General features: G+C 40.4%; 1 protein-coding gene across 2 annotated transcripts in view; it reads right to left on the reverse strand.

The window, feature by feature from the left end:
- Positions 1-9,062: 9,062 nt before the first annotated feature.
- ELP4 (elongator acetyltransferase complex subunit 4) overlaps positions 9,063-22,500 on the reverse strand; it is a 153,388-nt gene continuing 139,950 nt past the window's right edge. For both annotated transcript variants that reach the window (XM_085300868.1, XM_085300866.1), the window contains one exon: positions 9,063-9,764. In XM_085300868.1, coding sequence (XP_085156994.1) covers positions 9,633-9,764 — 132 coding nt within the window. In that variant the 3' untranslated portion in view covers positions 9,063-9,632. The remainder of the gene's footprint in view (positions 9,765-22,500) is intronic.

The following is a 22,500-nucleotide window of genomic DNA, read 5'->3' on the forward strand; positions in this document are numbered from 1 at the left end:
GGCTGCGGCAACGCCGAGCTGCGCGAGCCGGACCTGGCCCTTCCCGGGCAGGCGGCTTGCCGCGGCGCGGCCCCTGCTCGCTCCCGCGACCGCAAAGCCGACGCGCAGGGAGATTCGGGTCCGCGCGCAGGCGTCACGAAGGGCCTTTGTAAAGCAGAGATGTTATCTGGGCTSCTTATGTTTTGCTTTCTGCTCAGTCCAGCGTATTTGTAACGGCAGATAACGCTGCGTCGTAAACTTGAAGTAGCAGAAGTTGTGGAGCTGCGGCAATCACGGCGCTGCTGACAAGATCAAACGCACGTAAACGCAAAATCCTTTAGGGACAAAGAGCGGCTTCACTCAAAGCGCAGGACGATAGCTAATAAAATAAAGAGCCTGAAGCAAGCAAAACCATGCAAAAAGATCAGATTAAAATCTTTCTTTTTAATTGATATCAGTCTGTTATAAGTATATTCATTACAGCACCGTTAAATAGTTTTAATTACCTGGAAGCCATCAATTTGAAAATATTAATTACAAAGGCAGATTTTTTTTTATTTAGATATATTTTTATCCAACACGCACATACATTATATATTTATAAGATATGACTAGATCACATTAAACAGCACAATAGGCAGGTCCCTCCTTGCATAGCTAAATCGATTCTGGGGACAATTAATTACAGGTACAAACCCAGCATTTATATAGCCACTTAGCATATTTATATCTACTAATGTAGTTGGTTATCTAAATGCCAACTTCTGCTTAACCACAGATGGAAATGAGCTTTCCACGCCTGCCTCCCCTGAGCGCTTTCGTGGGGAAGCTGCTCTCCCCGCAGGCCCGGACACCAGCGCGGGGGCGGCTTTGCCGCGCTGCTCGCCGGCTCTCCCGGCTGCCTCGGGCCAGGTCCGGCGGCCGCGTTGCCGCCGGCGCCAGCRTGCSCCGTGTGCTCTTTCAGGAGAGTTTTATTTATTTTTTTAGGGAAAGCAGGGACTGGACACACYGTGTTGTGCACASACACACACAGCCTTTTACAGCTCCGCGCCCCGGCACCGGCCTCTTCCCCTGCTCGGGGAGAGACCGTGCACGGGCCCCGACGCCGCTCGGCTCAGGCGAGCGCTGCGCCGGGGCCGCGAGGCCGAGGGCTGCGTGCCGCCCGGGCAGGCACCAAGAGCAGGAGCGTAACCAGTAAATTAGTATCTTCAGCATGTGCTGAACGGCATCTAATACCCGTTCCCACRCACCCAGTTCCTTGCGCGCGGCGACACTCACGAAGCCTGAACTGCACTAGAACGCATCGCGCCGTGCAGCACGCGTCTGCCCGAGGCTCTCCGCCTCGGAGAGTCCTCCTCCTGATTTCAATAAGAACAAGAATTTCTGTGCGTTGGGYTAAAATGCATTTCATAATAACACCTTGTACTTTATTTATGAGCCTCTCCTAAGGCATTTCACAAATTATAGTCACACAAGAATTGATGTGTGAGTGCCGTCTTAATAACACTGTATTTTGTATTTCAAATATCGTGTTCTAGATACAATATTTACATTTACAAGTGAAAAGGCTGCTAACCTAACAGTTACTGTTCAGAGCAGACAGCTGACGCGCCATACGTGCCGATGGTGAGGCAGGCACGCGGACGCTGACATACGTGCCGGGATCACCTTGCACTGCTCCGATATTAATTTTAATTGTTTTTAAAAGGTAAGCAGAAGTCAGCGTATATCTCACTTAATGAGACAGGAGGAGCTGCTTTCTCACCCAGCCTGTAAAGCCTGGGGAACAGCAGAGAGGGGACTTCACCGCTCCTTTTTAACTGTGTCTTTATTTACAAAATGAGCGAACTGCCCCTATAGACCCGGCAGCTGAACATTGCATTTATCTTTCAGGGCAAGGTTAGAGAGTTGCAAGGCACAACCCGGGACTGGTTGCATGTTTCCCCTTCCCGGGGCCTTCATGTGCTGCTGGTTCTGTTTCCTTCACTTCCCGTGGCCACAGGTTTTGGTATTTTTTTGTTGATTGATTTGCTGATGTTACGAACTAAAACATAATCTCACATTCTCTGGGTATTATATGCTGGCTTAGAGTTATTTTAAGTCTTTTTTTCCCCTGTGTTTCCATGATATAAGCATTAGTAGTAAAACTGAGAATGTCTTACTTTTTTTTTTTTCTTTTTTTTTCCACCTCCATTTCATTTGCCTTTGCTCTCGTCCTCTGCTTCAGCAGGAGCTGAGCACAGAGCTACATGCAGCCTGTTAAGTTGCTTCTGCTCTATGCCTCTTGCCGGTGCTAAGGGCATAAGGAATCTCATGGCTCTTCTTTCACATGGGCATTTTTTAAAAATGAAAAGTCCTTTTTGTTTGCCTTAGAAACCCAGATAGTAAGGTTTATAGGCTCTTGGCAACTTGGAGTAGTTTCGTAATAGCGGCTATTTGTCAGGACAGTGGTGCAATGGGAAGCAGATTGATTGGGAGCCAAAGGGAATGGCATAGCATCTCCTTTCTAAATAACGCTTCTTTGACAAGATACCTGCTTGCTCACTGAGCTCCTGCAGTCCTGTTCCCAATCAAAACTGTGACTGTCCCCTGCAAATGCACCTATATGGAAATCCTCCCCCCAGCAAAAAATAGGCATGTGACTTACAGAATTAAGAGTAGAGACTTGCCATAATTGCWCATTTGGGAAGCTCACTTCAGATTGCTGTTGGGGAATGATGCTAGGTAAGTCTCTCACATASATTACCTGTTTAGTAGTTCTTAAAGAGTATTGGAAAATAGCACAGGAATGGAAATACCCTTGTGTGGCAGTAAAGAGCCGAACAGCCCCTGCAGCCGGCACCCTGTCCTCAACCAGCGCACAACTCCTCGCGTAGTCCGCTGCCCTACGATGCTTTTCAGCAGCGATCCCCTGAAAGATACCAGTGTTTTCACAGAGGCTACAGAAATGAAACTGCAAAGAAATGCAACCACTGATCAGGCTTTTTATATGTATGGCCGACATGTATGACAGATTTGTCACGAGAAGGCCGGTTGCCAGAGTCCTGGTTGTTTCTTTAATAGCCGGGCTTTTAAAGGAAAGTCCCCAAGAACCCTGCTCTCCCTGAAGTTTCATTATGAACCACCGATGACCGTTTTTAACCAAACACAGTAAGACTTTCAGGGGCCTTGCATATTATTCCCTTCTTCCCTCTGAGTAATACTGCACCATGACGGCTTCGTGAGATGATCATAATTTTGAAGGGGGCAAAGGTAAAGATGTACATCTGTGGCTTGTGCGATAGAGGTGCATCATGCACCCGAAAGATTACAATATTTTTTGCTGGGACGGCTGAGTTTATGGTTTCTCAGGTGTGGGGACTTGACCTGTGATGCCAAACTGCAGCAGGGTGATACGGTGAGCAGAGGTTTTGTGGGAGCCTGCAAGGACTCCAGCTGCCTTTCCATGCCTGGCAGGAGCCGAAAGCTGCAGGAAATCCTCCAGCAGAGGCTGCAATTGCCTCCAGGCACCTGCCAAACCTCACGTACACTCAAGCAGCTAAAATGTGTACGGGTTGTGAATTGCAGTTTTTCTTCTCTTGGGACATACGAGCTTTTCCAGCTGTACCAGAGGAGCTTGTAGCTTCACAGATAACCTCTTTCACTTCAGGCCTGCGCCAATGACTTTTGAGAAGTTTATGAACAGCTATTCCATAGAAATTATGTATAGGCACCAGAAAGATTGTGATTTATATGGAATCACATACAACAGATAAACTTCTTTAGGTTGTTGCAATTCATATGTTAGTTTATCACAAGTGATTTTTTTTCTTTGTAGCTTTTGATGTTTTTAACTCTTTACATTTCTCTCTGCAAAGCTGGCTTCACACTCAGGTTCTGTAGTCTGCAATTCTGGGTTTCAGGTACTGCAAGGAAAGGTTTTTAAAATGCCTCTCTGTCAGATTGGATTGAAATAAAAATTCAGTCATTTAAATTCTGTAACATTTTGCTTTTAAATAAGCAAGTTGTACACTTTGATTTCTCCACATTTAAGTCAATAGCATGCTTTTACAAACTATACATTTGTACCATGCAATTCTTACTTAAACTAAGATTCTGCTGGGTCTGATTAGTTTCTGATTCATGATTCAGTCACTCCGCATGAACTGTTGTTGATTTACACTCGTTTGGGCAGGGACAAATTTAAAACTTTGTAGAGCTTTGTTTAGGCCAGGACTGCAAAACCGATGCATTTAATAGTCTGTTCGATTGCATACGTTGTTTTGGTGTGCTTATGTGCTGTGCTGKCCAAGAGCCTCTGCCACGCACTAGCTGTGTCTAACTAGCATACTGCTTACTCTTGCATCCTCCTTCCCAGCGTTTTGTTGTGGTAAAGTTTTACTTGCCTGCTTGAAGCTGATGTATTTATGGTGCACGTTTGAAACTCTGTATTATGAACTTTTGCTCATTAGGAAGAATGGGGGTTTTGAGGTGACTCCTGAGCACAGTCTGCCGTGCAGATGGCCTTGGTACTCCACTCTGCTCCAAGAGTTTATTGCCAAGCTCCTCTTCATTCAAGTGGTTTTCCGAAATTGCTGAACTATTCTGGACTTAGGCTAGGAAGTGCTATGAATGGAAAGCACTCTGTGCTTGAGAAGCCTTTTTAGCGCTCCTTATTCARTTTGATCTTGACTGAGTTCAGCTTTATGCATTGGTTTAGCTTTTCCAAGTGCAAGGCCATTTTGTGGCAGGAATTTGGTTATACGTGACGGATAACAGACGCACAGCTGTTGTGGGCTGACCAGTTCATCTGCTGGTTCCCTACAGATGTGGAAGCCGTCCAGGGAGGTRGCTGACCCGTGCGCCTTTCACTGGTCAGCAACCAAGTGGTGGAGCTGCAGTTTCCAGTCACGACTGCTAATTGGAAGCAACGGGGCCCAGCACTCACATCAGCTCCTGCCAGAATTACATCTGTCCCATCGATTTAAAATTGGGCAGGAAGGCAAATGTGATTAGCACTGGTTCAAGCTCCGGGCCAAGAGTGGTGCCCAGCGCAAGAGAGTCTGGGGCTACGAGTAATGGCTCTGAGATGCTTTGATAATATAAACAAATGTGTAAGAAGTGCAGAAGTCTCACTCAAGCAATATATTTAAAACATATTTGCAGCTTTTTCTCCACACAGTCATTGCTTTCCCTAAACACTGGCACTGAAAACAGTTTGATCTTGTATCTAATACCAAAACAGATCTCACTTCTTCCCAGGGTAGACGAAAGTACATCAAATTCATCTGTTTCAAGACTTATGGGAATTTCTCTGATGTTTAAGTGCTGATGGTGTTCTGAGGTCACGAATATTCAGGCTCAAACTCTGCCAGATTATTTAGAGTGAAGAGTTTTCCTTTGATCCTCATTACATTTTGGATTTAACATTTACCTTCCATGCCAGAAGACATAAAAATACTCTTTGTACAGGAATATGCAGCTACAAATTCTCTAGATTTGGTAACATTTTCTAAAAAGTCTACTGGATTTAACTGGATTTAATCCGATCAGCTTGTTCTTGGTCTAAATGACCACTGACTTCTCTGGAGGATTTTCTAGATTGAGCTCTACAGGACCAGAAAATACATCTGAAAAAAAAAAAAAAAAAAAGTGAAATGCATAAAAGATGTCTGTATTTTGATATAAAATAAGCAGCTAAGTTTTCAGCAGATGGTCTGGGATGCTTGATGTTCAATGCTTCTGAAAATCTGCCTGTCTCTTCAGATGCTGGAATACAGATCTAGGTATCCACAGCATTAATGAACCATTCTTTCAAAAAATCTGACTTTTATTTAAGTAAGACTAGAAACTCAAAAAATGGTGGGAGGATTTTTTTTTTCCTCCTTTTTCAGCTAAGTTGCTTTTTTTGCTTAAGATGAAGAGGATTCACATGCATTCTTTTTCTACACAGGTACATTTATTATTGAATAAGCATCAAGAAGTATGTACTCAGTAGGATTTAAAAAAATGGAGAAATGCAAGACTTGCACTTTGATAACCCCCATCAGAAAACATCAACCCCAAGAGAAGTCATGTGGGGATAGTATTTGCTTCCACTATCTTTTAAAGGGATAAAGATCACTTTTTTTTTCTATTTTTATTGTGCTCTGTAGATAAGAATGGTGTTTCTCCAAAGCAGGAAAAAGCACAATTTATTAAACTTCTAATATGTGATCCTGGATAAACACTAGCGTAAAGTGTGCATGTAGTGTATGTAATATATACACTTTTACAGGGATGTATTACAATCTTGTGGTTCCAGAAATACTTGATTAACAGACCACTTTCCAATATTGGCATGGTACAGGATTTTTGCAAATTAGAGCTTTGCACTTTTCCAGAAGCTGCGTTTGGAACAACACTGCTAAAGATTCAAAGATGAAATCAGTGGCATACTACCATATGTATCAAATYTGAAGTAGTTCAATGGCCATTTTCAGATGCTCGCAGCTACTGCTACAGAAAAYTGAATTCAGCTGCATCCTTGAAACTGCTTTTCAAATTTCTTTACAAACATAGAAGAAGACTTAATCTATCATAATATTCTTCTCATGTTCCAAATATTTATATTTTGAAAACCTCAACACAACAGAAATTACATAAAGAATTCCTGTTTGACATATTAAAGGCACAATGTTTTAAATTTCATTACTGCTTTCTTGACTGTATGTCACAATTCTGTAGGGATCAGGTTCTAACTCTGAATTGGGAATGTCTTCACTGGAACGACGCTATTGTTTCCTTACTGAGTTAGGTGGTTTCAGTCTGTAGCCTGTTAAAAAGTAGGAAGTTCTGCTTACAAAAATTCTACGAATAAAAAGACCTTGCATCGCAATCAATAACGCCTGCTCTGGAGCAAAAAGAGCCCTCTGAACAAGTCAGGGTTGTGCCCATTCTTGTGCAAATTTTCCACCCAAGTCAACAAGGGGGCTCTGAAGATGCAAAATGCAGCTGGTAACACATTACACCAGGCTGTGGAGAGAGGCTGTGCCCTTCCTCCCATCACCTGAGCTGCTCCCTTAGAGCATCTGTCTTCAAATCAAGTGAAGAAGGAACTGAAGGGGTTTTGTACACAGGGCTCTGACAGCATGGAGTGGTTATGGGGAAAATTCACAGAAAATCACCATCTAAACATTTCTCCTGCTTCCCAAGTCAAAGCGAGAGACGGCAGTCTTCTGGTGCAATAAATGAGCTCTTCATCTTACATACTATCAAGCAGCACGCACATATAGCATTATTTCACATATCAGTTTACTAGATAAGCCAAGTCACTGTCATATGCTGTTGTAACCGATACAGAATTTTGGAATAAAAGAGGAGAAATTTTGCTACATGTTTTTGCCTTAGGTAAACAACACTGTACATCTGTAAACTGCAACACTCTACAAAGCATGGTTAGTGAATCCGAAAAAGATTAATCGAGATTTGCAGCAGGAGTTCTCTTTATTATTCAAAATGTTTGTTAGCCTCAACACTAACCAACTAAAGTTTTGGAAACTGAAGTCTTTTAACTGCATAGGAATTACACACACATGTGGGAAACTCACACTACTCGCTAACAATTTTCAGCTAATATGGTAACTGGAAACTGACTGTGACTTTCATGATATTTTCCCTCCTGTATGTTAAGTCAATGACCTATTTAAATATGTTGCCAGCAATTTATATGCCCTTTGACTTCATATTTTACAAAGAAATACTGTGTTTTGTGTTATTTATATTAAAAATCTGAACTGCATAAAATGTCACCTTTGTTAAAAATCACTCTATCCTACGTATTTAAATTATTTCATGCTTTCAAAAGGCACTATTAAGTAGCTAATGAGAACTTCCATTCAATGTTACACATAATACAGAAAGAAAAAAATGTTTGAGACATCAATGATAATATTTTAAATATATTGGCAYTGGAAAGTAGATGTCTTTTTGCTTTATTAAACTGACAGTTCAGTTCTGAAACTTTATTTTGAAAAGATTTAAAAAGGATTTGTGTCTTTAGAAATAAAAAATATAACAGGCATATCTAAAAAATATAGAAGAGAAAACCTGATTGTTACTACTAATGAAATAGCTGATGACAAAATAGTAGTCTTTTTGATTTTGATCACAAAAAATAAACTGGTAGTGACAGGATATGATGGATAGATTTGACATCCTGGCAAATCACTGTCATTGATTCAATTATTCTAATTCAGAATAAAAGCTGTATACAGTATGTGTTTATGCTACAGTGGAGTTTTTTAAGTGATTGACATTCATCATATTAGTTAGACAGTTTTAAAAGCTATGTCTTTGTTTTACACAGTGTTGTCAAGAAAAAAAAATAAAGTAGAACCTGGATTGCATAAAAAAGCAAGCCACGTACCCAGCTCTGGGCTCCAGCCCCATCACAGTTATTGCATCATATTAACGCGTCCTCGGAAGAGCAGTTTCACTCTCGCCACGCAGTACACATTAGAAAGACCGGATTTTGAAACCATAATGCAATCTTACACTTGGATACTTTAGAAGTTGTACAGAGAAGAAGAGATTATGTTTCAAAATGGAAGTCAGCCGCAGCAGAAAGGATACAAAGCATTTAATTTACAGGTCAGCACTGCCAAGCAGCCAATCCACGTTTAAAAAAATATTTAACAGTTTTTATTTGATGAGATATATGCACAGATACATACAAAAGAGTCGTAAGTTCACAAATAGCATACGTGACTGTACAGAAACCTGAATTAGTTTTATTTTCTGCCTTGTTTTAGACCAGCATGCTGTGATACTCTTCCCAAGCTCCAGTGCGCTCTTCTGGTTTTCTAGCATGAGTGTAGCTGTCGGTTTGAATTTCAGTCTCGAATTATGTCTGTTGACATAATTTCATAGTGCTGATTTCAATTGTTTAGGATTACTGTTTTGAACTACATAAAGAAATCAATTCTTTTTTCTACGTTTAGTAAATTCCATTCAACCGCAATTTAATACATGAATTAACCCATAAGGCAAACTAATTACCTATAATATATTCTGACTAAAACCCAACCTTTCTTAATTACTGGAATTTTAGAATAAAAATATCTTGAACATCTTTTAATTATTATTATATATTATATAAAACAATGCAAATACTTTCTGAAATTTAATAATGATATTTCCAATATAAAAATGAATGCTTTTAAAAACAGTAATTGTGCAGTTTGCTTTTGGAGTAACATGTGACAATGAATTCCTTAGTTTCGTTCATTTATTTCAATAAACACTCCCACTTAACTTACTATTCATACAAAACATTAAATATATGAAAATTCCGTTGGGAAAAATATCCCTTCAGTTTTATTTTACAGAACACCTAGAAATGAAAAAATAAAAGTAATTTTCATATTTTAAGGAAAAGAACAAAATCCTGTACACTTYCAATAGAGCAGAACAATGGCAGGACCCAAAGTAACAGAAGCATTAACAAGAAGCAAAACCCAAACAAGCCAAAAATTAGCACAAAGAAATCAGAACAGAAAAACGAGGCACCATACGATAATGTGTATTTTTAAGGACTGCTGGGTCAAATCAGTAAGAAAAATATTTATATAAGTCATTAACACTTATAATTAGAGTGTCATATAAATCTGAGTGAAACTGCTAAGTAGAAATCACTAGAAGTCCAGGTGCTTCTTGCCGATGGCCATCGCACCACATCCTGAGCTCAGCAGTTTGGCGGATTCTGCCAGATCCTGTTTGCTTGAGCGGCTCACTGTGTCTGACAAGTCTGGAGGCAAATGCAGTCGCTGCGGCAGGAGGTTTTCAGGAGAGAGAGAAAAAGAGAGAGGGAGACCGAGGAGAGAGAGAGAGAGAGAGAGAATCAGGGAGCAAAAAATAAAAGAATAATTGCAACAAAATGCATTTTCCATAGCATATTTCACAACGCTCTTTCCCCCCACTGCTCAGTGTTTACTCGCACAGACACAATACTTGCTCTATAGTCTTTTAGGCTAAAATGCAAAATAGTTGTGCATTTTTTCCTAGTGCACTTCAAAATACTGGATTCCATACATTGGAATAGATTTTCCTCATGAAAATTTTCTGAGCAATATCTAAATCTACTTGAGGTATTTAATTGTATCTATGGGCATGTTTCCTTCAAAAGCGAGTGTTTTGCCTGTTTATCAACAGCTATATCAAAACCTTTGATTTCTCTGTCATTACAATATACTTTCTCTTCAGATGTTTACACCTACTTAATGGCAGAGTTTAAAAAAAAACATCAYCACGGACAGAAGACGCACAGAGATCACCCTAGTTGTAGCATTATTCTTTAAGTCTTTCATCTTCATATTCTATTGACAGCTTTTAATAAAAATGAGTAGTGACAGTAGTAGCATTTCTACTACGCAATCATATATGCTAATTAAACCTTGCAGTGCCTTGTGAGCTGTAGAAACATTACATCCATTTTACAGATGAACACAGACTACATGGTTGTCCACAAGCACGCAGTTCTTGCATAATAAACCTTATTTTTCAATCAGGATAGATAGAAAGATTTTAACTCTCCCTCTGGGGYTTCTGTGACACTAGAGGTATGTAAAAGATATGACATTATCATTTAGCTTTGGTAYAGTAAGTTGGAAATTAAAGCAAAATTGAAGCTTTACTCTGTTAATTACTGACTGAGTTTTGGACATAGCGAGGACTGGAAGTCAGTCAGAAGACCCAGCTGAACAGCATATACACACACAGTGCTATCATTTATGAAACCGGTATCATGAAACAAGTGTGACTGAAAGATTTAGCAGGCAAAGGCTAAGCTGGGTGGCTGCTCTTTTAAAACATACACACTTCTGAAGGCAGCAGGGTAACAGCAGCAGCTACAGAACTGTGTTAGGAGGCTGTGTGCAACATTCTTAYTCTCCGCTTCTGCTATGTTTTTCCTTATGTCACAGCATGAAACACATACAGCTTCCCTTTATTCAGTATCTTACAACTTTTTTGGCTYCTTTCTTCACGTAGATAGGGATTCAATAAAAAAGCCTAACAAAYGTATGTATTCACAGTGCGCTGACTGTTCAGTTCATTGCTGGCTTTGAGACTGTGCAGTCAGAGGCAACGCGAGAGGTGTCCCAGACTGCCTGCTACAGCCCACTACCGGCTGCACGCGGCACAAGGAATGAGTGTGCGCTGGGTCGTTTGCTGCCTGGGAGGGAGGAAAACGCCTACAAGCAACATAGGGAGAGCAGGAAAGTTCAGTCGCCAGGTGAGATGCAATACCTTGCTGTTGAAATAGAACAAATGTTCTGTATTTATTGGTAGCACATTGCCTATGAAACATGCGGTGGCAGCCAGACGTTTATGTAGTTAAAAAAGGACCTTGTATATATATATATGTATACTATTAGTAACAGCATGTGGCTCTTTGCATTTCACTATGTTAAAACTAGTGTTCTGGTATGGTATCTTTCACCTGCAGTTCCTCATATTATACCTAGCCTAAGAAGGTTAAGTACGGCTGTGGGCACTGACCATGGTCCATGGTGTTCCATCTTCACACCAGCAAAGCTTAAACTATGCTATGTGCCTCTTATGTTTGCCTGCTGAGAAAGAAATCTGACTAAAGAGTCAAAATACAATTTAGGTTTTATGAGAAGAGGCCTAAGCATGGAAAACAAAGGTCAGAGGAGAGGCCAGTGTTAATCAGATTCTTTCCAGAAAGTACAGGGTAGGCAGCACCTTGTGGATCTCTGAGTCACATTTTCTTTCCAAAAAAAAATATACAGTGCTCTACTAACAGGAAAGAGGGTACCTGGCAGGGGGGAACCCCAGAGACAAGTGAAATAATCCAACCGTCTCCACTGCCTGCTAGTTCATCTCTAGCGTCACTGGGGAGTGAGGGAGACGACTTCCTTTAGGGGAAATGCAGTACTGTTTCCTCGATTGTGCAATTATTGACCTTTTTGCCAAGTCTGCCAAATGGATTCAGAGCAAGGTGATGAAAAGCAAACAGAACTGAGACTCAGAAAATTCCTCTTGCATAGGGACTAACTAATACCACAAGCAGGGAATGACTGTAAACCCTGCTACACTGGCCTGGATTTAAACTCTTGGTTAAAGGGGGGAAAAAGAATCTTTGCCACATAAATGGCCTCTTAGTTGGTGCTGTGTTCTCTCTATACAGATAATCTAAACAGAAAGGAATCCTTGAAGAATATTGATAAATTTGCAAAGCCTGAGACGGGAAAAGTCACAATTAAAGATCCTCACACTGGATGTTGGGACTGAATTAAGGTTTTACAAATATATGTGCTATGATAGTGTTTAGTTACACACATACATAACCTTTTTACACTCTAATCTTTTTCAGTGATGAGCATGCACAGTGCTCATTCAGTGATGGTCATTCAGTATTTTGTTTTCTTGTCATTGCTCACTTACTCTGAACTTTTCTGACATATTTATTGTACAGTATTCAAACATTGTTCTGAAGACAGAATGGCTTTTCAGTGCTACATGTCAGTATATAGCACCTGAATGCTTCACAGACACCAACTGTGTTATTTTCGTAATATTCTTGTGAGATAAAGCAGCAAATTTATCTCTATTTTATAGACAAGGAATTGAGACTGACAAAAAACAAGATCAGATTTATCTACTAATTTCAGAAACACACTTTGAGCTTTTTAGAACTTGCTCTTCCAGAATATTTAGTATTAAGCAGCATTTTGCATGATCAAACACTAATGTCACTTGCAGCAAYGAGTGCTCAGTATTTCTGCAAGAACCCTGAGTCAGGCATTCAGAAAGCGAGAGACACAAAATAAGAGTATATTAATAAAAATTCTAGGTTGAAGCGACCTGATCATAGGAAAGCTCAGTGATACAGGCAGACACACATCATACTTTCCAAGATATCACTCAAGTGTCTTAATTATGAGACCCTCCCTCTTGCAATCTCTCTCCTCTTTACTATCCCCATTTTCCAATATCACAACAAATTACTAGTCTTCTAGGAAGCATATTTCACTACATATGCCATATTTATCCTCAGATCAGATGTATTCTGAACAATAAACAAGATTAAGGTCCTAGGAAAACAGCTGTATATTATCCTGCCATTAAGATATGAATCATAATTCATGCACATGCTAGGTCTGAAAAAAGCATGAATAGGCATTTTAAAATGCAGTTTTGTGTGCTCATCTTAAAAATATAAATAGGATTGCAACTATGAAACCTACTAATATTTTTAACAATTAAAAAAAAATTCCTAAGCTTTGAAACACAAACAAACTGGACATTCATCACATGGCATTATCCAGACACCCAAGGTTAATCAACAGGCCTAAAATCCTTGGCGCCAATGTGGACGTCGCAGTCACTTGAACTAACACAGTAACTGATAGCCCCAATAGCCTCTGATCCCTTTTTAACACCAGCATTACAGAATGATCAGACATTGTCACAGGTATTTGCTGACCACAGAGATGCAGTCCCAGCTTAGGACAAAATGTTTCCTGGCAGTCAGGCTTCTCTGCCTCGCTCCCTCTCCCACGAGCCCAGCCTGCCCTCTTCTCCCCATTTCCAACCTCCAGTTTCTCTGCCCCTGCCACCGCCTGCTCTTGCCCCTTTGCGAGACCAGGCAATGCCTCCCCAAAAGYGGATGGTCTCCTCCCTTGCAAATAGGGCGCGAGCTTCCTTTTTTGGGCTGCTTTTGTTCAGGCAGAGACGGGGAGCAACAGACAGCCGAGGGGGAGCAGGCTCCTCGTCTCAGGCTGCGGCGAGATTGCAGGGGCAGAACTGCCCGGCCGTCACCTGGGGAATGCGCTGTCTGCAGAGCGGGCAGCTCCCTGGAGAAAGGTCAAGTCGAACAGGCAGCACCGAGAGTATCTGAACAACACAGGCCAAACAGATCCGGATTGTCACAGGACAGCAAAAACACATCTCTGGCATAAATGTTACTCTTTTGATAGATACAAAATTACATATTTTCCCCTCGTTTGTTCTTGTAAATAATTCAAAATTTTCACTAAAATATTCCAGTGCATGGATAAACACAAAAATTCCTGTAGCATACAACAAGCTGGCAGCATAACATTGTTTTCAGGCAAAACGGTCATAGTTTGGCAACAGTAAATAGACAAGTGAAAATAGGGTCCTATAATCACCCTGCTAGTACTAATTTTTAAAGGCTTATATCAAAAGAAATCTAAAATTCAGAAGTATAAAAGCTAGAAAATGCCAGGATAAACTTCCTTTATGCAACGGTAACTGTGTATTTGCATTATTACAATGTCTTTTAATTACATGCTCCCATACTATTTTTACCCATAGAGACTGTCAGAAAGGTTTAAACCGAGGATCTTCAGAATCACAGCCTAGGCTTCATGCACTTGGTAAGGAAATGGCTGGCGACCAAACCAGGCGATTCGCTACTGCGCACACACAGCCCCCGGCGGGGCACGGTGGGTGCTCCGGTGCCAGCAGAGCGGAGGGCTGGTGCCCCGCGACTCCCCGGTTTTGGGGAGGCCGCGAAGGCTGTGGGACCGTAAGAGCAGCTCTAAAGGACAGAGCTAAGCCGGCGGCTCCAGGGCGTTCATTACGAAAGGAAAACAGCTCCGACAAAACTTATCACGGACTTTGTTTCTGCTCCTCCCTCTGCCCGAAGACAATTTCTAATTATTTCATTTGTTCTCAACAGGAAAGAAAGGTGGAAGGGGAAGAGAAGAATACGTAAGCCGACAGGGTGGAAGCGCCGCGGAGCGAGCCTTTAGCGCCAGCCCGGCACGGAGGCCGAACGCCGCGCGGGGGTTTCTCTGCCACCGGTCTGCCTCGGAGGGCGAGACACCAGGATCCTCGTCACGGCTAGTCGAGCAAGTCCCCGGGGGCTAGCACCTCTCGTTGGGCTATGTGTGTRTATATATGTATATACGTGCGTATTAACCAATAAAATCCCTGGTATACAGTTACGCTAGCAAGTGCTTTTGCCAGCCTAACTTATTTTATCAAGGGTACTSTTTTACAGAGGTACTAAGAACAGACTTTCCGGTATAAGACTTTTCCCTTAAGTATTAGGAAAATTTCCTAGCACAGCTTTCGTAAAAACCTTCCCTAATGTTGCTTACAACTCAGTTACAAAATGCACACAAACAGTACCCAGGCTTCAACTGACTATAAATGGTGTTGAAAAAAAATCAAAATTTATGTAACTGAACCTAAGTGATTAATGACAAGTAAACAAAAAGTTAGCTACCACAGATAATTTTTAGGAACTGATACAACTTTACATACATTAACATTAAATCAATTAACCATTAATTATATCCTTCTGAAGAACTTACTTGCAATAGTTTATGGAAGTATCTAGTAAAATCTAACATTGCACTTACACAGTAAAAACAACAATCAGTTCACAAAACTATTTTTCAAATTTGAAAACAGATATATCTGTGAAACATATAGATTTTATAAAATACTGGCTAAAACACTTAGAAATAATCAAGGTGGGAGACATTCCAGAAACAGAAACATTTTATAGAATAAATTGAGGGCTACTAAAAGTCACATGTTCTGGGAAGGACTTTTAGCAATAAAAATTATACAAATGTTTGGCAATAATATCATAAGTAAATATAGATTTGTTTTCTATAATACAAAGACTAAGTAATTTTTCATACTACTCCAAAATCATTATTACGTTTTTGCAGCTATTACAATTATATCATTGTAGCAAAGGAATAAATAACGACGTAAGTGTTGCATCTTGAATCTTTCTTAATTTGAAATTTATTAAAGGTTAACCTTGTGATTCTGTTAACCGTTACATGAAGCTTTTAACAACTGAACCCAAACTTTCACAATTTAAACTTTTTTTAAAAAAAATCTTTGCAATTCTATCTATTTGGATCTCTGACCAACAAAATTGCTTATTAGCGTGCTATGGCTACAGGGCTGCCTTGAGGCGGGAGATGGGTGAAYGACCTCTCTAGAGCCCTTCCCGTTCCCCTTGCTACAATCCTGTGCAGACTGAAGCCCCCAGAGCCTCAGGGATTTGGTTCCTGGGGAAAGGGGGGCTTAGGAAGAAGAATTTTAGGAATGCTGGAAAAATGAAAGATGTAGACTCCTACTTGGGGACCTTTATATCCTGGTTATTTCTCTTTGAAGCAGCACTCTCACCATTCGATAAAGCCCAGAGAAGAGATAGTGAAGACTAGTCAGAGGTATGGAGGCTAGCTGATTTCCTGTTATTTCTTGTTTCTTCTTCTACTTTCCTTCATGCCTTGTATTATGTTTTCCCTTTCAAATCTATTTTTCTATCACCTCATCTATGCTTATTATTACTTACTTCTATCTTTATTTACTTCTAACATCAGAAAAGACTTAGGTATTTTTRTAGGTATTCTGAAGAAGGAGGGTTTTAAGGAACAATCCCTGGAGGTTAGTAACGCAACTTTATAAAACTWCCCCTGAGAGTGAGGAACAGTTTCTTACAGGTGACTGGTCAACCCGACTGGATAGCAGAGAGGCCGGAGGCCTTTGGAAATGAAAACAAGCAACCCTTTAAGGAAAGAGGGAGCGAGTGGAGGGATGCCAGCCGGCGGCAGAGCCCGGGCCGTCCCTCAGTCCTTGCGGCGGAGCACGCTGCTCCGGCCGACGGCTGCCCCTCCGTCCTGGGGCTGCGCTGCCTGCGCCCGAGCCAGCTGCGCCCGGGCCGGCGCGGCTGCGGGAGCGCGCTGGGCCAGGGGCTCCGYGCGGCGCTCAGCGGCTGCAGTTAAGCTCTGCCGTCTCCCTGACCTGCGAACCTGGCTTCTGGGCTCGTCAGCGGAGCTGGCGCGCGGCGCGGCTGCCCGAGCGGGCTGCYGTGCCCACGCCGCTCTGCCCTCCTCGCCCGGGCGCCGCTCGGAAGCCGTTCCTGCCTACCGCCTTCTCAACAGGTCACCATCAAGCACAACAACTAATTGGTCTTTCTGGCCAAAACCCAGTCATATCTTTGCGGTTAGTATAAACACAGAAGATGCACAGGTATGAATGTGAATTCCCTCCCGAGAGAAGAGGGTTTTCAGGTATTTGACATGGAGGAGACTATAGGTTTTGGCCTCATCTTCTGCCAAGTTCTCAAACTCAGAGGCACAAGGAATGTGTATTAGGATGGAATAAATTGTATTTCATATGATACGCAGGCTTCTGACCAGTGACATAATCACTTAYGTTGACCTAGATTTAGACCAACTTACATACAAATCTTACAATACATGAAAAGGTGTGAGACATTTATGAATGCCACCAAAACTAAGAATACTTCTGAGTTACTGTGCGCTGCCTTCTGAAGGGCTAAACAGTGAAATTCCAGGCTCCCACTGCAAAGACTAGAAAAGTCATGCCAACAAACCTGGGCTCTTGTCACACAAAAATTAAAGAGCACTCTCAAAATTTGGTTCCAACTACTGCCTCAGAATCTACACATACTTAACTTAGCATGAGGACAGTTACCAAACTATACTCCAGTAACTGCATTTCTGCCTTGAGCAAACTAATCTTTAACTGACTTACTAAGACTCTCTTACACTTGTGTTCACATTGCAATCTTCTCAGTATTTTAACTAATTCAGGGAACAATCGTCTGGTAACTTTTTCTGTCTAACGGACGTGAATTCATTTTTTTTTCTGTTATATTCACAGATGCTACATTTCTATTTTTAAGTCACAGCAATGGATATATTTTATAAACTGATTATAAAGATAAATGGCTTTAAAAAATTTTTTTTAAAGTTTTAAAAAGATTTTTTTTTAAAGTCTAAATATTTTTACTTTTCAGGTAACTCTGAATGAGTTTTTCATTCCAAAGAAAAACTCCAAGATGTGCTAAAGACCTGATTCGCTACATGTGAAGGGATAGAAGGAAAAGAGAAACATCAGAAATATTTACATTATCTGATACTTGAGAAAGTCAAGTATTTGTTTGGCAACACGGAGTGCTCGAAATTACACTTACAAGTAACAGATTCTCTTTATACTGTAACTGTAGCCTCTGCTTAATGAAGAAGGTCTGCATGTTACAAAGGGGGCTGGAATAATCAGTGATAGTTATAAGCTATCCAGGGATGACAGGTATTTGGCTGCTTATCTGATCAGAGAAATACATGGTAATCTTATGTGCAAAACTGTACTAACTACTTACATAGTATACAATCATAATACATCCTTATCAAGCACATACTGAAAGACCATCTCTGTCCTGAAGAGTTTAAAGTCTGAATRCATAAAGTGGATAAAAGGGGAGAGGTGAAAGATAAAATATACATGCAGAATGCAAAATGTCATGATTGGTAAACATAGTGTTAATGCCAAAGTTTTTTTTTCTTTTAACTGAATTACATACATGCAATGGTAAGGGGGAGAGAACAGGCATAGGGGAAGAAATAAGTGACAAAGAGCTGAAGAAAAGATGGAGTGAAGAGGAAGGAATATCGGAGGGCAAGAGAAGATAGATTTTTTAGACACTGTACGGTCGAGATGGGAATTCAGAGTCTGACAGCTGAAGGGAAACGATGTTCTACATTCAAACCCTAAGTCGTGACTCTAATGGCATCGTGCGCGTCCAAAGCAAGCCGACCAACGCYGCTCACGTAGATGTGTTCCTTTTGCTGAACTGCTCATCCCTGCGCTGATGTAAGAGGTCTGTGGGGCCCTTAAATGGTGACGTCAGTCTGAAGAATTTTAGGGCTCTCAGGATAGTCCTGATGGACACTAACATTAATGTCAGATTCTCTTCCCCGATRCATTCATTCAACCTAATTGCAGCTGTCTACAAGTCAGGCATTTAGTCTAAGCTATGTTATTTACTTAGGATGGGATGAATCACTCTTGCAAGTGCTTGCCTATCTCTGCTGATTACAGACGGACCCGTGATGACTAGCTTAAACTGAATTCTTAATGTGTGCSGTAAAAGTTCAAGGAGAGGAATTCAGTCCTACAACCATATGAAACTTCTCATTGAGTCAGCGACTCCTCTAAACCTCCTCTTTCTTTGAATGACATTACAAGATGCCACAAAATATGGATTTTGTACTAAGCCACAGACGCCTCACTGGAAATGCTCCAGAGCTGCTGCCGATGACTGCTCTGCTCTACCTGAACTTGGGCCGCTATATTGAAAAGCTTGATAAGTGTCTCAAGCTTTCAAAAAAAGTCTGTGTGTGTACAAATGAAAGTGATGTAAGTGAGGAGGAGAGGGAAACACCATTCAAAGACGGATGCATCTGTTCTAGGAGGCCCAACATACTGCCATGTTATTGCCAACCTCTACAATTTAAGCTAAGTTGGAAAAGTAACTGAACATTTGATTTTTCATCCAAAGCAAACCTGTTAAAGTCCACTGTAATCTATCAAGGTTCTGTCTCAGTTTAAATATTYCGTTGTATTTCAGAAAACTCTTTGATACATGTTTTTGAATCACATCCTTTTATCCAAGGAAAACAAATAAGCTGATAAAAAGTACTCTGTTGATCAAATCATCCAGATAGATTTCAACGCTTTACAGAAGGGTTATGCTACAGGACTAGTGACTCACACTGGCAAGTTTCTGTAACAAAGTGGATTTCAATGCCCAAGTTACCAACTGAGAAAAGCAAAGTTTGCGACATAAATGCAGACACTTCAGAACTGAGCTATTGCTAAAATCAGACATGTTCTCTAGCTTCCACCTGATTTCAAGTATTTAGTCTCTGTGGATGCTAAGAAATTATTTTTTTTAGTGGAATAAGAAAAAAGAAGGAAACAGGAGCTGTTCTGAAATAGTCCGGTTGTGGACTGCTCCACTGCTGCCTCAGCAGATTTTTCTAGATTTTGTTTACRCTGACTGTACGTATTTCCTCCTCCTCCTGTAAAAATACTTCAGTTCCAGAAGCTGTGTGCACAAATACAAATGTAATATGTAACCACAGAGGTAAATGCACACTTTGGTTGAGAGTGCATGTCAGCTCCTGGTATTGGTGCAAGGGCCAATGCATTTGCCTAYGCGGTCACCCCAATGGATGCAGGTCATTGCTCTAGAAAGCGCTAAGACAGACTGAACTATATTATTTCACATTATACTACACAATGTAAATACACATACAACATGTTCATGAATGTCTGTATTTCCAGAGACCAGTCTCAAAGGTCTGGCAAGTTGTTGGTTATGAAGGAGAAAATTATAGTGGGGTAAAATGTAAATGTTAGCTGGGGTGCTCTTGTTTTATATTGGGAGTAGTCTTATGCTCGTAGTCTATTTACTTTTTTAGGTCAGCCAGAATTAGAAAATTTCCATTGCTAGGCAGCCCAGCACATCTGTGAAGCATTTCTGGGCACTCAGAACTGAAGCCTGTGCTGCCCAAAGGGAAGATTCATTGCACTTTGTTATTTAGCCCTCCATTTCCCTCCCCCCCAAACAGTCCAAGTTCTCCAGTAACAGGAAATCATCTTAACTTTGCACAGAAACATATTACATGACCAGAACACAACAATTAGCACATTTGTAAAGCTTCAGGGAGAGGAACAATTTAATAGGTTTTTGAAGCAGACTAATTTTCTGGAGCTTTTTATCTTATTTTATTTTGCTTTTCATGCATGGACAAGTTCTTCTTTGCTACAGGTATTTTGTAATCCTGTCTGGCAGGATTATTATGTGTAGAGAAACACAAATTATTTAATCACTTTAAAACAGTGCTAGAGAGATGAAAAGTGCTATGTAAGTGCAAACTCTCATTACTGATCTGTGTTTTAAAAGCAAGCATTATTTACACAGATAAATGCATTGCTGCTTTATGAATKTCTGCACATTTATAAACCATAGCTGCTAAACAGACAACCAATTTGTTTATGTTTGCAGCCCGTCACAAGCTAGAAGCTTCAGATATGCAATGGTAAATTCAGCTGTCAGATGTTCAATATTAAAGCAAAAATTGGGCTAGAAATTARAAAAAAAAAAAGGCAGGGGGGGATCTGTTATCATTCCCTTCTTACCTTAAAGCCTAGTACTGATAATAGGAAGTATGTTCAATCCCTACAACTTCCAGGTTGTGATACAGAAATTATATAACTCATATTCTAATATCTCTTATTTTCAACACTAATCCCTCCCACAGCTTATGAGGCCTACAGGCTAAACCTCCTGTGAACATTTGCAGTATTACTACCRAATATTCTGAGACTTGAAAAGTCATTGAAGTGTAATTTAATATCCATGAAGTTGGATCAACCCATTTAGGTATGAAAACATATCGTGATGTATTTTTACTCAGTGTCAATATTGTTTACACAAACAGCATAAAAATCGTGTTGRTGATCAAGTGGTCATGTTGACTACCCTTTGGCAAAAAAAAAGCATTAAAGGAAGTTTAAGCATAGAATGAGTAGTTGCTGGTTAAAGGTTAAATGACAGGTCACACTAATTCTTTTCTAAATTACTCTGTATATAAGACAGTAGGACTCCGTGTCAGCTCAAATAAATGTGTTAAATATGAATGATAGAAATAAGTATCATATTAAATGTAAAGCTTTTACGAATAATTGGGACTAAAATAAATACCACAATTTTGCTGGAATTTTGGGGAGGGTTGAACATTTGAGCAGATTCCTACATCAAAAATGTGTTTTGCACAGAAACTGTGTGTCAAATTATAGTTATTTGCTTTCAGATGTTTCTAGCAGTTATTTAGTTTTGTACTTATCATGTGTCAGTATTTTTTCATTTTACTCCTTTATTCCCTAATACAAGTAAGTCTCTTTAGAGCAATAAGATCTTTAAAATCCCTTTAGTGTTTGGAAATGTCAACAATTCAGTAGACTATACTTGATGAATAGGCCAGACAGAAAAACCTGCCTCAAGTTTTTATCCCCAGAAAAGTAAGGTGCTTTGAAGAGCACTTGATTTGAGATGCAGAAGCCTGCTGCTATTCAGCCCGACACTCTTGAGCGCTGTTAAGTTCTGAACCATAGCATGAAAACAGGTTGGAGGGAGGGAGGAAACACCAGGCAGGAATATGTTTTGTTCTCCCCGTATAATTATTTCTTCTAAATACCATTTGAGCATTTCTTCCTAGAAATAAATAAGAAACAACTAAGAGACCAGGCAACCTTCTCAGACACCCTTATTTAAATATTTTGAAAGTAGCTAGAATTTGCCAGGGGGAACAGCCACAGCACTGGAAAAAGATGAGACTCTATAGAAAAAAAGTATATCTAAATGGTTCTTTCCATTTGAATAGACGGCACTGACATATTAAAGCTTCATAATTTTGACAAGAGACATAGAAAACAAAGAGGTTTTCACTGTAGAATATGCGGTGGAAGAATATGAAATGGTTTGGTTTGCTATAATTACAAAAAATATTTTTTCATCGTTCGCTAACCCCTTCCACAGCCTACAACCAATTTCAATACCAGATTACAATGAGGTCATTCAACATCATAAAGCAACCAATTTAAAAAATCTTCACACCAGTAATAATATCAGATGAAAAGACAGTAAGCCAAACTATAAGTTAATGCTTT

Source organism: Rhea americana, unplaced genomic scaffold, assembly GCF_003343005.1.
Source record: "Rhea americana isolate MKP2758 unplaced genomic scaffold, rheAme1 scaffold_17, whole genome shotgun sequence".
NCBI classification, from domain to species: domain Eukaryota; kingdom Metazoa; phylum Chordata; class Aves; order Rheiformes; family Rheidae; genus Rhea; species Rhea americana.